Here is a 12,500-nt window from a genome sequence, read left to right as displayed (position 1 = left end):
GGCGGCAACACTGAGCTTCCAGGTGGTGTGGGGTGCAGATGGGCAAAGGCTCACGCACTTGTGCCCAGATTTTGGACCTTTTGAAGTCAATCAGTGGTTCGAAGCCATTAAGGAGATCTTTGCCGATGAGGAAGGGAATTGTTTCAAGAGGACACACATGAACTGGGTGCACTAACGTCATTGGTCCAATGGCTAAGTGTGTGTATTAGTGCCATAGATTGCATCGTGAGGCCTGCATGTGAGTACGGCTGAATCTTAAGAGAACAGTTTTGGAGCTGTGTCTCACGATTTTCACGCCGCGCGATGGCTCGAACCTGGTGGAACAAGGAGGAAGACATAAGGGTGACATCTGATGCAGTGTCCAGCAGGGCCTCATGTACTAGCCTTCTCTCCACAATGGTGGACAAATAGAATTTGCGTGCAACTCCTTTCTCAGTTAAGTGTCCCATGAATTGTTGGACGGGTGTGTTGCCTTCAATGACCGAAGGGACGTCTGGCGTTAAACCTTCCTTACCGTCTAACTGAACAACCAAGACAGCACTGGAGGGTGTTTGTGAGTCACCCCCCTGTACCATTTGGTCTTCAGCGCTTGCCTGGGTCACAAGGAGATTGCACGGTACACTAGAAGACGGAGCTTCGCTTGTCACCTCTCCTACATAACTCTCTACCATTTCTGGGGTGTTAGAGGATGGCTCTGGGTCAGACCGCACAGAGGTAATAGAAAGAACGTCAAGTTTTTTCTTTTTCTCTTTGCAAATCATTGCAAGCATTCGGCGGATGTCCTCTAACTCCTTAGAGTTAAATTCCTTCCCTTTAAACTTGTCTTTGGCATGATTTTCTTTATTTTGATACCAGTATTTTTCCTTCTTTTCTTTATTAGAATCAGAAGGCTGGTTCTCAGCTGTTCACTCATATCCCTTACGGGGATATGCTGGTTTTCCACGGCCCGCACCGCCTTTTTCTGCAGGGTAATAGTCACGACCATACCCAGCCCTGTCCCGAGGGTTCCAGAAATATTTGCCGCGATTTCTGTCTGGCCTGTGAGGAGGATAGCGTTTGTAGTGGTGTGATGGCGGAGGAGATTTCGGGCCCTCACTGGACCACAGAGTGGGTGAAGGGTCCCGGGTGGATCTTTGTGGATCGGCCTGGGTGGCACCCTCCAACTCTAAATGTGGGGAGTTGGAGTCGACATTTAAGACTTGGGGTGTTTCGGGCCGTTTGTTTGTATTTTGTTGTGATTTTAGGAAACCTCTGAGTGTTAAGTCACCCAGCTGTCTGCTAGACAGGGTGCGAGGGCAAGCTGAGACTCCCAGCTGATGACTAGTGTGGGGATGGAGGTTTTGGATAAATAATGATTTAAAATGTAACTCTTCCTCCATTCCGGAGTCATTTCTAGGTCCGAAATATGCCTGTCTGAGTCTGTTATAATAATGCTGAGGGGATTCCTGGCGTTGCTGTTTTACATTCAAAGCACCGGCCAGTCCTGTCTGTGACAGGTAATTGTAGAATTCTTCCTCCAATGCTTGGCAAAGCACATCATATCGCGCTTTCACATAGTCTGGCTGACGTTCAATGAAGTTACTGACGTCTCGGCTGGAGGTCAGTTTAATCACATATAGTTTGTCATCTACTGTGATCCCGGGGAACCGCTGTAGGTAGAAATCAATATCTTTCAGGTACATGCGATTTTGTCCAGGTCCTTGTATGAGAAACCAGGAGAGTGTAGGGCTATACGCAAGTGAGCAGGAAAGGGAAATAAAAAAAAAAATATATATATATATATATATTTTTTTTTTTTCCATAATTAAAGAATTATTAAAAATTGAAAAAAAATTCAAATTAAATAATTAATAAAGAATTCAAATTAAAAAATGATTAAACTAAATAAAAATTTTATATTAAAGAATTATAAAAGCAAAAGAAATTTTCCAAATTAAGGAATTATTAAAAATAACGAACATTAAAAAGGGGCGGCACGGTGGAGCAGCAGGTAGTGTCGCAGTCACACAGCTCCAGGGACCTGGAGGTTGTGGGTTTGATTCCCGCTCCGGGTGACTGTCTGTGAGGAGTTGGTGTGTTCTCCCCGTGTCCGCGTGGGTTTCCTCCGGGTGCTCCGGTTTCCTCCCACAGTCCAAAAACACACGTTGGTAGGTGGATTGGCAACTTAAAAGTGTCCGTAGGTGTGAGTGTGTGAGCGAATGTGTGTGTGTGTCTGTGTTTCCCTGTGAAGGACTGGCGCCCCCTCCAGGGTGTATTCCCGCCTTGCGCCCAATGATTCCATGTTATAGCTGTATCAGCTTACTGTGTTTCCAAACCTTCAATCGCAGTTATTCAGATATGCAGAGTTTAGAGACAGCCACTAGAACTGTAATACCAGGTCTTGTGAGTGGGAAATGATCAGACAATTTCAATTGCGATAGCAAGTTTCTCCACTAGAGGGCACTGAAAGTAAATCTGAATGGCAACAGCAAGTTTTCAGTATTGGGGTTGAACTTAAATTGTAATACCAGACCGAGACACCAGAGGGTGACAAGCAAGTTTATAATGCAATAGTAGCAATGAACACCAGTCGGCGCTGGTGGGAATTCTAATAAACACAGCACAAGCAGACGCAATGTAACACGAATGGGAATTTCCACCGTAGCGGGAAGTTTTAACACTAGAGGGCGTTAACTAGAAACAATCTAAAATGGGAACACAGATTTCGAACACTAAGTTACATTAAAAGGATTTCATTTGTAATGACAGCTTTTAAGCACCAGAGGGCTGCTAAACACTTAAGGTTGCCTCGGCGGTCAAACTCCCAACCACTAGAGGGTGTACGGGAATCAAACGTCAAGGGTAACACCACACTTGACCACAAGGAGGAGCACGGGAGGACACGCTTCAATAGATGCTAGTTATGAAGTGATTTCCCTGCAATCACACACTTTAACCACAAGAGGGAATTAGGCTTCCTCTGTTTTGGGGGCGTTTTGAATTTCCCTCCTTAGTTTTAACTCCGCCCCTTCAAAGGGGTCATTGGTCATTCTGAAGACTCTGATGTCCAGAATCACAGACTAACCAGCACCTTACCATTAACACCCAGTAATGGTTTGTCTTTGGTCACTCTGAAGACTGTGGAGACTCTGATGTCCAGAATCACAGATTAACCAGCACCTTACCATTAACACCCAGTAATGGTTTGTCTTTGGTCATTCTGAAGACACTGATGTCCAGAATCACAGATTAACCAGCATCTTAATATTAACACCCAGTAATGGTTTGTCTTTGGTCACTCTGAAGACTGTGGAGACTCTGATGTCCAGAATCATAAATTAACCAGCACCTTACCATTAACACCCAGTAACGGTTTGTCTTTGGTCATTCTGAAGACTCTGAAGACTCTGATGTCCAGAATCACAGATTAACCAGCATCTTACCATTAACACCCAGTAACGGTTTGTCTTTGGTCACTATGAAGTCTCTGAACACTCTGATGTCCAGAATCACAGATTAACCAGTACTTTACCATTAACACCCAGTAATGGTTTGTCTTTGGTCATTCTGAAGACTCTGATGTCCAGAATCACAGATTAACCAGTACTTTACCATTAACACCCAGTAGTGGTTTGTTTTTGGTCATTCTGAAGACTCTGATGTCCAGAATCACAAATTAACCAGCACCTTAACATTACAACATCCAGTAATGGTTTGTTTTTCTGGGCATGCCTGTTTGGTCCTGATGGACTGAGGGAGGAGAATCTCTGGTTCTTAAATCTGATTGGAGGTTTCTAGTGTGTTTACAGAATGGAACCTCCCTGTAGTGATGACATTACATACAATGTGTAACATTTGACAAGACAAAAACTTGGTCTTCTGTCTGAGTGAATGTCCAAGATTGTTACATCTCTGAATCATGCCTTTGCAATTACGACCTACAATATTACCAACACAATCCTCCTACACATGAGTTTCTCACATGAGCTCAGTTAATTCAAGATAGAGCAAGTTGATTTCATTTGAGAGAGATTAACTAGAAGGCAGTATAAAGATTATATATTAACAGGAAGTAATATCATCCAGGTAAACTGATTTACACAATTCTTAACCACATGGCACACACACATAAAATATAACAGACAGCTGTTATAAGTCCTTTTAATCACATAGTTATGACTTTGACTTTGACTTTATTGATCCCACATCGGGGAAATTCACTTGTTACAGCAGTACACAATCTTGAGCATTGGACAAAATGGAAAAAAATGGAAAAAATAGAATGGAATGGAAAAAAAAACAGTAACACAATAAACAATAGAGTACTGAAATAAAGACTTAAAAACATACATACGTACAAACATATATACCCATGCACATAAACAGAGATCAGGCATTTAAATTATTGCACATGATTATTCAAATTTTTGGGAAAAAGGCAGATGTAGTAATACTGGTAGTGATAAACAGATGTAATAATAAATATATACAAACATTGCAATTATATATATATATATATATATATAGTATTATGATTCCATTTTTGATTGTCCAAGAATTAATTTTACACCAGCGTATACCATCTGATGAACTTGGAAATTCTTTTATAAACCAATGGGAATTAAAATATATTGGATCTTTACAAAGCAATTTCAGAGGGTAAAGTTTCATTTATGAAACTTTATTTATTTTTTATTTAATAAATTTATATTTATTTGGAGCTTTTGAAGCCGAATTCCTTTCTTGCCCCTGGAGACCTTGTGCCATATATAAAGCTATTTTGACTACAATCTTAAGATGGGTGGGGGTGGGGGAAAGTGGAGATACTTAAACCTCATTCATTGTGCTTCACCATTATGAGAAAGGCTCTGTGTATTGCATCAAAACAATTACAGAGAATGTTGTTAAGATTACAGAAATACAACATCAGTGTTATATATGTACCAGGATACTTAATTCGTCTAGCAGACACACTCAGAAGAACTAACCTACTGGAATGGCACACCAGAGTTCAGTTGAGGCTGAAATTGAGACCATATACATGATCCAACATTTGCACATATCAGGGGAAAGTCTGCAAAAATGTAGGATGAAGCAGAAAGAAACAAACACTATAATCCCTAGGAAAGATTATACTGTAGGGCTGGCCACAGGTCATGAGTGATGTGCTGAGAACATTCCTCAATCTGCAGAATGAGCTTAGTGTACGACATGGTGTAACATTGAGGGGACAGAAAGCTGTCGTTCTTGAATGTATTGTTGAATATATTGCTTTACCTCTGTGTTAAAGGAGATATTTTCTTCTGTTTGAAGAGAAAAAGGGAAGATGTAACATGAGGAAATACTGTGTTTAGTTGTGGCAGAGACCAGACTTAGTGTGACACTCTGCTGTGTACAAGTTTAAACAAAAATAAAGTAGCTCTGAGGGACTGAGCTCTCATGTCTGACTCTATAATTAGATTAGATTATATTAGATTCAATTTATTTGTCACATACAAAGTTATACAAGTACAATATTGCAGCGAAATGATTTTCCGTCTGTCCACTCACATAAACGGGTTAGGTGTGTGCAACTGACGCGACAGCAGCAGGTGCCCGTGCCATCTTACAGTTAGAGGAGACAGCTGGATTGCATCAGGAAAGTGGTGGTAAAAAAAAGAAGGTCACAGACTGTGCCTTAAGGAAGCACAGTGTGTGATCTTGAAAAAAACAAAACCTGTAGCACACAAGCAGTACACACAGATAGTTTCAGACATGGAGAAAAAGCAGTAGGGGGCGTGTTCATGGGTGGAGGTGGGGGGAGCAAGGTTCAGTCTGTGAGAAAGTCCGCAGAATGGAATAGCGATCCCTTGCCCTTGAGCCCGCAGTTCAGACGGGAGGGTGCAGCAGATTTCCATAGCAACCGTTCCTCCGGGGGAGTTTGCCAAAACAGATAAATTCAGTTTGTTAAAATCAGAGACCTGAAGCTAATTTGAGCTAATTGTCCCTCTGATTCAAAGTTCCATTTTTGCTCTGGTCTTCCAAACGTTCAATCTTGGAGTTCAAAGCCATTAGTTGCTCCATGATGGAATCCAAGCTTCTACTCACAGTCACAGTCTGTGCGCAAAGGGCTCTTCCACCCATCTCATCAATCATGTTGGTCAGTTTCCTTGGACTGTTTACAACTGACTCAACTCTTTTAATTTTCCAATAAAACAGGGCACTGCCTAATCCAATCAGCAGAAAGCCCACGATCGTAAGTCCAAATAGGTATACATCTTCAATGTCCTCGATGGAAAGAGGCGCCAGACATACCACGCGCCACCTCTCCCATCCATCCATGGCATATCCAGTCAGCGTTGTTCCATCAGGGCAGGTTGGCTCCCCCAAGCCCAAGGTTCTCCTTGAGAAGATGGTGTCAATAGCATTGAGATACCAGTTGATCAATTCCATTTCTAATTTTAATTCGAAGAGCGGTGTTAAGAGAGTCTCTGAGGGTAGACAAGACAAGACCAGGAGAAGCCAAGCAGGAAAGATAAGGAGTGGAGAAGAAGAAAATGTGATCGCCTCCCACGAGAGAGAGAATAAGTTGATATTCCAGTCTCAGTGCAGTAAGACAGCATTAACCAGCTGAGATCTGCTTCCATCTGCTCATTCTAATATCTAATGAATGATCAGGCTCTGATTCATTACCCACTCTGAAAGCACTGTGGAAATGGACTCTTGCAGCTGTATGTGGCTGGTGCTACTAGAATTCAAGCAGCATTACTGATCTCAGAGAGACTTGCTGTGAAATATGAACCTATATGTTAATGTTGAGAGTCTGATTGAGCAATAAACAAAGAAAAAATGCACAGAGAAAGGCAGGTGACATAAACATGTCTTCTCCAGGCTGAGTTCTCAGAGAAGTGTTACTGATTATACAGTATCTGCTCAAACACAGGATCAGCACGTGATGACCACATGAATCGTGCAGTATGTTGAACTACCAAAATATAACATATGAGCAGAGGGTGAAGAGGGTGTAGGAACAGGAAGAACTACCAAATGTGTAAGACAGAAGACCCAGGCAGTCAGTTTGGGAGAGAGAAGAGCACGCTGGTCTAACAGATATATTCTAGCAGTTATCCCACTGTAAGTAGAGAAACTGTGCTCCTTTATTTAGACGTATCATCACTGTCACTACATTAAACACATGTTAGAACAGTAAAGGGGACTATGACCTGATCAGTGGGTCTCTGCTATAAATTATAAACTAAAATATTACTTTTGTGTCTCTCTCTTTTTGTTGTGAATTACCAAAGACATGATACTGGATTATTTTATTTACTTTCTGTGTGTTGTACAGCATCTTCCCGACTGCACACTCCACGTAGCCCTTCAGTTACACGTTCTGTTGAGTTAAATGATGTGTAAATAGAGTGTTTTCAGTGTTATGTTGTAAACTAACAGACTATCATCAGGTACATAACACTACCGCTCTGAAATGTTCTGTTTTCTCTTGCTGTTCCAGGTGAGAGAGACTCCAACCTGCAGATCAGTGCCCTCAGCAGACCACTGCATCTGGGCATGCTCTACAATGCCCGGAACGACCACCTAATCCCAGGTACTCACCACACGCCTCATGATCTCCTTCCCAAATCCACATTTCTTCTCCTTTGTTTCAGTAGGAAATGTAAAAGAGCAGTCTGTTGTTCTTCTGCATTTCTCTTGCTGTGACCAATAAACCTTTTATTAACAGATGATGACAACACAGCACCTGCATACGTTGGGCACATGCACAAGTTGTCAAAAAAAAGTTTAGTTTATTACAGAGTTAATTTGCCTCACTAAAGTTAGTTTGCCTCACCAGTAGAGGCACTAATGGAGCAGGAGATTAGTCACATTCTGGCTGTAGATTATCCAGAATCCAGGATATTGTGTGGCAGACATGGGATAAAAGAAAACAATACAAAGATGAACTTTTATATTATTTTATTACACATTATTATTTTATTTTAGATTGCTTTATTAATTGCATTTCTATACTATTTTGTATAAAAGAAGTCTGTACATGTGAAAGTAAAGCCTTTAACAAAAGATTTTACTTATTTCTCTTTGAGACCTGAGCACAGACAGACTCTCTGTGAAATGTGAACTGATGTGTTAGGGTTAGGAGCCTCTTAGCAGCAAACATTTAATGAACATTTAAAATTAAAAGAATATTTTACAGCAAGAGTTACCTTTTGTATTCAGAGAAATGACACTACTTCTTTCTTTGGACTCTAGAAGTATAACCCAGTTCTCAGTAATTTTCCAATGATAAATATTCTCATTAGACCCTCACATGTGAGAGTATACTAATGCATTAACACTTATTATCAGACATTTATTAAACAAATTATGAATATTAAACAAGACATAAATATTAATAACCTAAAGAAAATTCTTCCACAAAACCTACCTTTTGTTTGAACACTTTTGTTTGAAAGGTGCTTAATAAGTTTAAAATATGATGATGATAGTGATTATATTACTATTATCATTATCATTATTACATTAGCCTGTCACACACTGAAAGCCAAGTTCCTTTACTTGTCCTAGTCTACTCCTACTCCTAGTCTTCATAGTAATTTTGATGTAACATGGTCACACAAAGCACAGATAAACACAGATCAATCCCACTAGCCACACAGGCTACAAACTATGTACATTTGTGGTTTGGGTCAGAACACCTTGCTAAAAAGAAAAAGAAAAAGAAAAAAAAGAAAAGCCTTTGCTGCACATCAACAATGATATCATTAAAGATGCCTGTGAACACATTAGCAGCTTTTATCAGAACAGTGTCACATACGATGATAGTGCTATTTGCACTGGTTTTGCAGGTACCTCACTAATTTTAGACCAAACTCCTTAATGTTTCTTTAAGTCTTTGCCCTGCTCCACATTTGGAAGAAAGAATGAGCCTGAGTTAGTATCATTATATGTGTGTGTTTACATCATCAGCTACATTTCCACACTTTAGTGTGAGAAAACGCCTTTACATTGGTGCTGAATCAGTGTTTGACAGTAGGAGACAGAATAGATTTTTACACAAAGTACACACACACACACACACACACTCACAAAAATGTATGCAAAAGAGGTGTTCCCAGGTAAGTAGTCTCTCCCCTGTCTGTCTCTCTCTCTCTCTCTCTCACACACACACATACACACACACATCCCACTCATACCCCACAGTACTAATATGAAAGGTTTGGAGAATGAAGAAAGATCATAGATTAGTGCTACAGCAGAACTTAGAGAGATAACAAGGCCCACAATCTATGACTGTCTGTTCATGACCTCTGACCTGACCTGCTGTATAAGAGAACACATCAGAGCACATGATAGTAATGGTCTGTTAAAGCTGGGCAGTGTAAACAGACTGTGATTAAATCTCTTATGATGCAGTTTAAAAGCAGTAATGTGAATCCTGGGAAGTGTTCTATATTATATTAACCATTATATTATATTAACTGAAGTGTTGAATTGGTCATGGAGAAAATATTGCCAGTTCAGACCTGTTCTGAAAATGACAAGTATCTGGAATATTGTATATTTCTTTGATCATATCAAAGGTCATGAACAAGTCATCATAGAGTCAGGCTGGTTATTCCTCTCTACTCCATGCTGAAAATATGAAAGGTGTGTTATTTATTAAAAACATGGGATTATCCCATAATAGTGTTTGATGGGAAGGTGAGAAATTAGTGTTTTGTTTTCATTCAGCCAAACTTTCAAAGTAGAAAGTAGTGTGGCGCTGCCACTGGGTTTGTAGGGTGGAGACTTCTGGGTTTGAGGGGGCGTCACTCTGGGAACTCCCAGCATGCAGCATGAGTTGGACACTTGGGGGATGTTTGTCACCTACCCTCCTTGTGTTCTGTGTGTGTGTGTGTGTGTGTGTGTGTGTGTGCGTGCGTGTGTGTGTGTGTGTTTCCGTTTCCACATTGCTGCATGTTTGTTTGCTCCTGGTTGTGTTTTTCAGTAAAGATGTTACTGTTCTAAACCAGAGTCATGTGTCGTCTGGAGGAGGTCCCATCCCACTGACCTCACAATATAGGGCTGTATTTATAACTCTTTTAAGTCTAATCAAGGTTGATTTGTGTTTTCTTCTCTGATATTGGTGTGTAATAATAAATGTTTGGAGCTCCAAATCCTCATGTAACATGTTTAGGCTTTTGAAGGATGGTTAATTTAATGAAATGTTTTTGGTGCCTTCACAGTAATTGCACTGTCAAGAGGAAGAGAAACAGTCTGATGGTGGGTGACAGGGGTCATAGAAAACAGATCATTAACTTTAGGAAGTATGTTTGTTTTAATAGTTGATATTCAGCCAATTAAATATAAAGGTAGTTCATTCCCCATTTCTAGATTTTTTATTTCTTACAACAGAGTGACATAGTTGAGTTTCTATAAATCCTGTGGATTTGGTGAAACACTATCTCTGAGGTATTGTATGGAGTGTACAGCATGTTTGGTTATGTCCTGGACCTCGTCTCCACAGTTGAATTTACTGAGAGGCAGAAGCTCTGATTTTGTCCAGTTCACTGAGTAGACATTTCACTATATTTAGCAAACTATGGAAGGGACAGTGAGGGATTGGTGATGAATAGTGAAACACTGTACGTGTACACTAAGCTGGTTTAATGTTGATAAGTCTTTGACTGTGTACTTGTGATTTATTTCATTGTCTTATTGAAGCAGCAGAGTTTGAGACAGAACAGTAACGGTGATAAAAGATGCCTTTGTCAAGTACCTCTTTAAGCCGAAATGGTTTTGATTTATTATTATTTATTGAACAAGAAGGTGAATGGTTCAGAGGTTTTATCCAGTTGATAAAATATGGGCCAAATGTCTGAGACAGGCAAAGAGAAGGAGCCACTCTACTCTGTTGAACTGGTGATATATAATTAGGTTTGAGAGTGAGGGCTTTTTGAATTTCTACAGAAGAGAATGGTCTGTCTGTTGATCCTGTTGCTGTTGTGGATAGTTTGGGTCAGGAGACACTGCTCAGAGACATTCAATTTCTTCTGAGATTTTCTTAATCAAAGTGTAGAGATTAGAGTAGAAAGATCTGAATATGTTATTAATAGCTGAGGGGTCCTGGCTGATCTCACCAGAAGAGTCTAAAATGTTTCTGTATTCTATTTTAATCGATCTGCTAAATTTCTATTTCCCAGTTTTATTTTAAAGTTCAAATTGTTGTTGTCTGAGTTTGAGCATGGCATGTTCTCTGGTGTTTTGTATTTGATTATTATGATCAGATTTGGTTTTTAAGAGTTCTTTAAGAAATTTCGAGGAGGTCCAGTCTCTTCACCTCATCCTTTTGTTCTCTTACAAAATTGTCTTTCATTTTTTTGAACAGTAGGAAAATATTTCTCTCCTTGTCAGAGCTTTTGTGAGCTGTGATTTCAGGGTGGTCACTGGTTTCAGTAAACACTGTGTATTCCTGTTCAAAGTTCTCTAAGAAATCTTATCCCTGAGTAAAGATACATTGAAAGAAGTAAAGCTTGATGATCTGTTAAGAACGTGATGCTGATTGGTGCAGGGTGTGACATGACGATGGTATTGATTCTCGAGCTGATGACTCTGTGTACAGTGGAACTGTTGAACAAGAAGTAATCTATGCAGGAGTATTTATGGTGGAGGGAACGAGAACTCTGTCTCCAGGGTTCTGCATCCTCCAGATATCTAGTCCATAATCCAAGAAGGGTTGTAGAATGATTATTGGTGTTTCTTTGAGCTGAGGATGAGCGGTTTATGTGTAGATTCAGAACACTATTAGAAACTCCACTGAGTATGAGAGATGACTGCAGAGACTTTGATATTTCTGAGAAAAGTGAGTGAGAGAAGGCAGGGAGTCAATGTGTGAGAACAATAAATATTTACCAGCGTAAGGTTGTTTTTTCAGCGATGCCAGTCAGTATAGATTTATTGGGGACATTTCCTAATTTGGATGGATACACCATATTTTATATGTGGAGTGATAAGTCTGGCCAATGCATTTAACTGTGTGTTTCTGAGATTCTGACTCTGTGAGGTGGGTTTCTTGAACAAAGCCTTTGTCTGATTTTAAATTCTCAAGATGGGTTAATGTTTTTGTTCCTTTGGCAGGAGAGCTACTTCCTCTTATGTTTCAAGAGGTAATTTTTAAAGACAGTATCATTGGAATCACTGGGCGCAAGGCAGGAACACACCCTGGAGGGGGCGCCAATCCTCTAGAGAGCCACACACACACTCACTCACACTCACACCTATAGACACTTTTTGAGTCATCAATCCACCTACCCACGTGTATTTTTGGACTGTGGCACCCAGAGAAACCAGAGCACCCGTAGGAAACCCACGCAGACACAGGGAGAACACACCACACTTTTCACAGACAGTCACCCGGAGGAAACCCATGCAGACTCAAAGATGGGTCTGAAGTGAAGGTTCTGGGCGGTCAGTTCTCTTGGTGGTGGGGGACCTGAAGGACTGCCTCTCCAGAATTTATCCGCTGGGCTCTTAAAGGGGTTTCA

At 40.4% G+C, this 12,500-nt stretch overlaps 1 protein-coding gene across 1 annotated transcript in view; it reads left to right on the top strand.

Moving 5' to 3' along the window:
- LOC136700140 (neoverrucotoxin subunit alpha-like) overlaps nucleotides 1-12,500 on the top strand; it is a 50,273-nt gene that overhangs the window by 16,439 nt on the left and 21,334 nt on the right. The window contains exon 2 of the mRNA XM_066675386.1: nucleotides 7,472-7,564. Within this exon, the coding sequence (XP_066531483.1) occupies nucleotides 7,472-7,564 (93 nt within the window). The remainder of the gene's footprint in view (nucleotides 1-7,471; nucleotides 7,565-12,500) is intronic.

Source organism: Hoplias malabaricus, chromosome 6 (genome assembly GCF_029633855.1).
Source record: "Hoplias malabaricus isolate fHopMal1 chromosome 6, fHopMal1.hap1, whole genome shotgun sequence".
Lineage (NCBI taxonomy): Eukaryota > Metazoa > Chordata > Actinopteri > Characiformes > Erythrinidae > Hoplias > Hoplias malabaricus.
Note: the sequence above shows the minus strand (reverse complement) of the source record. Positions and strands in the feature narration are given on the sequence as shown.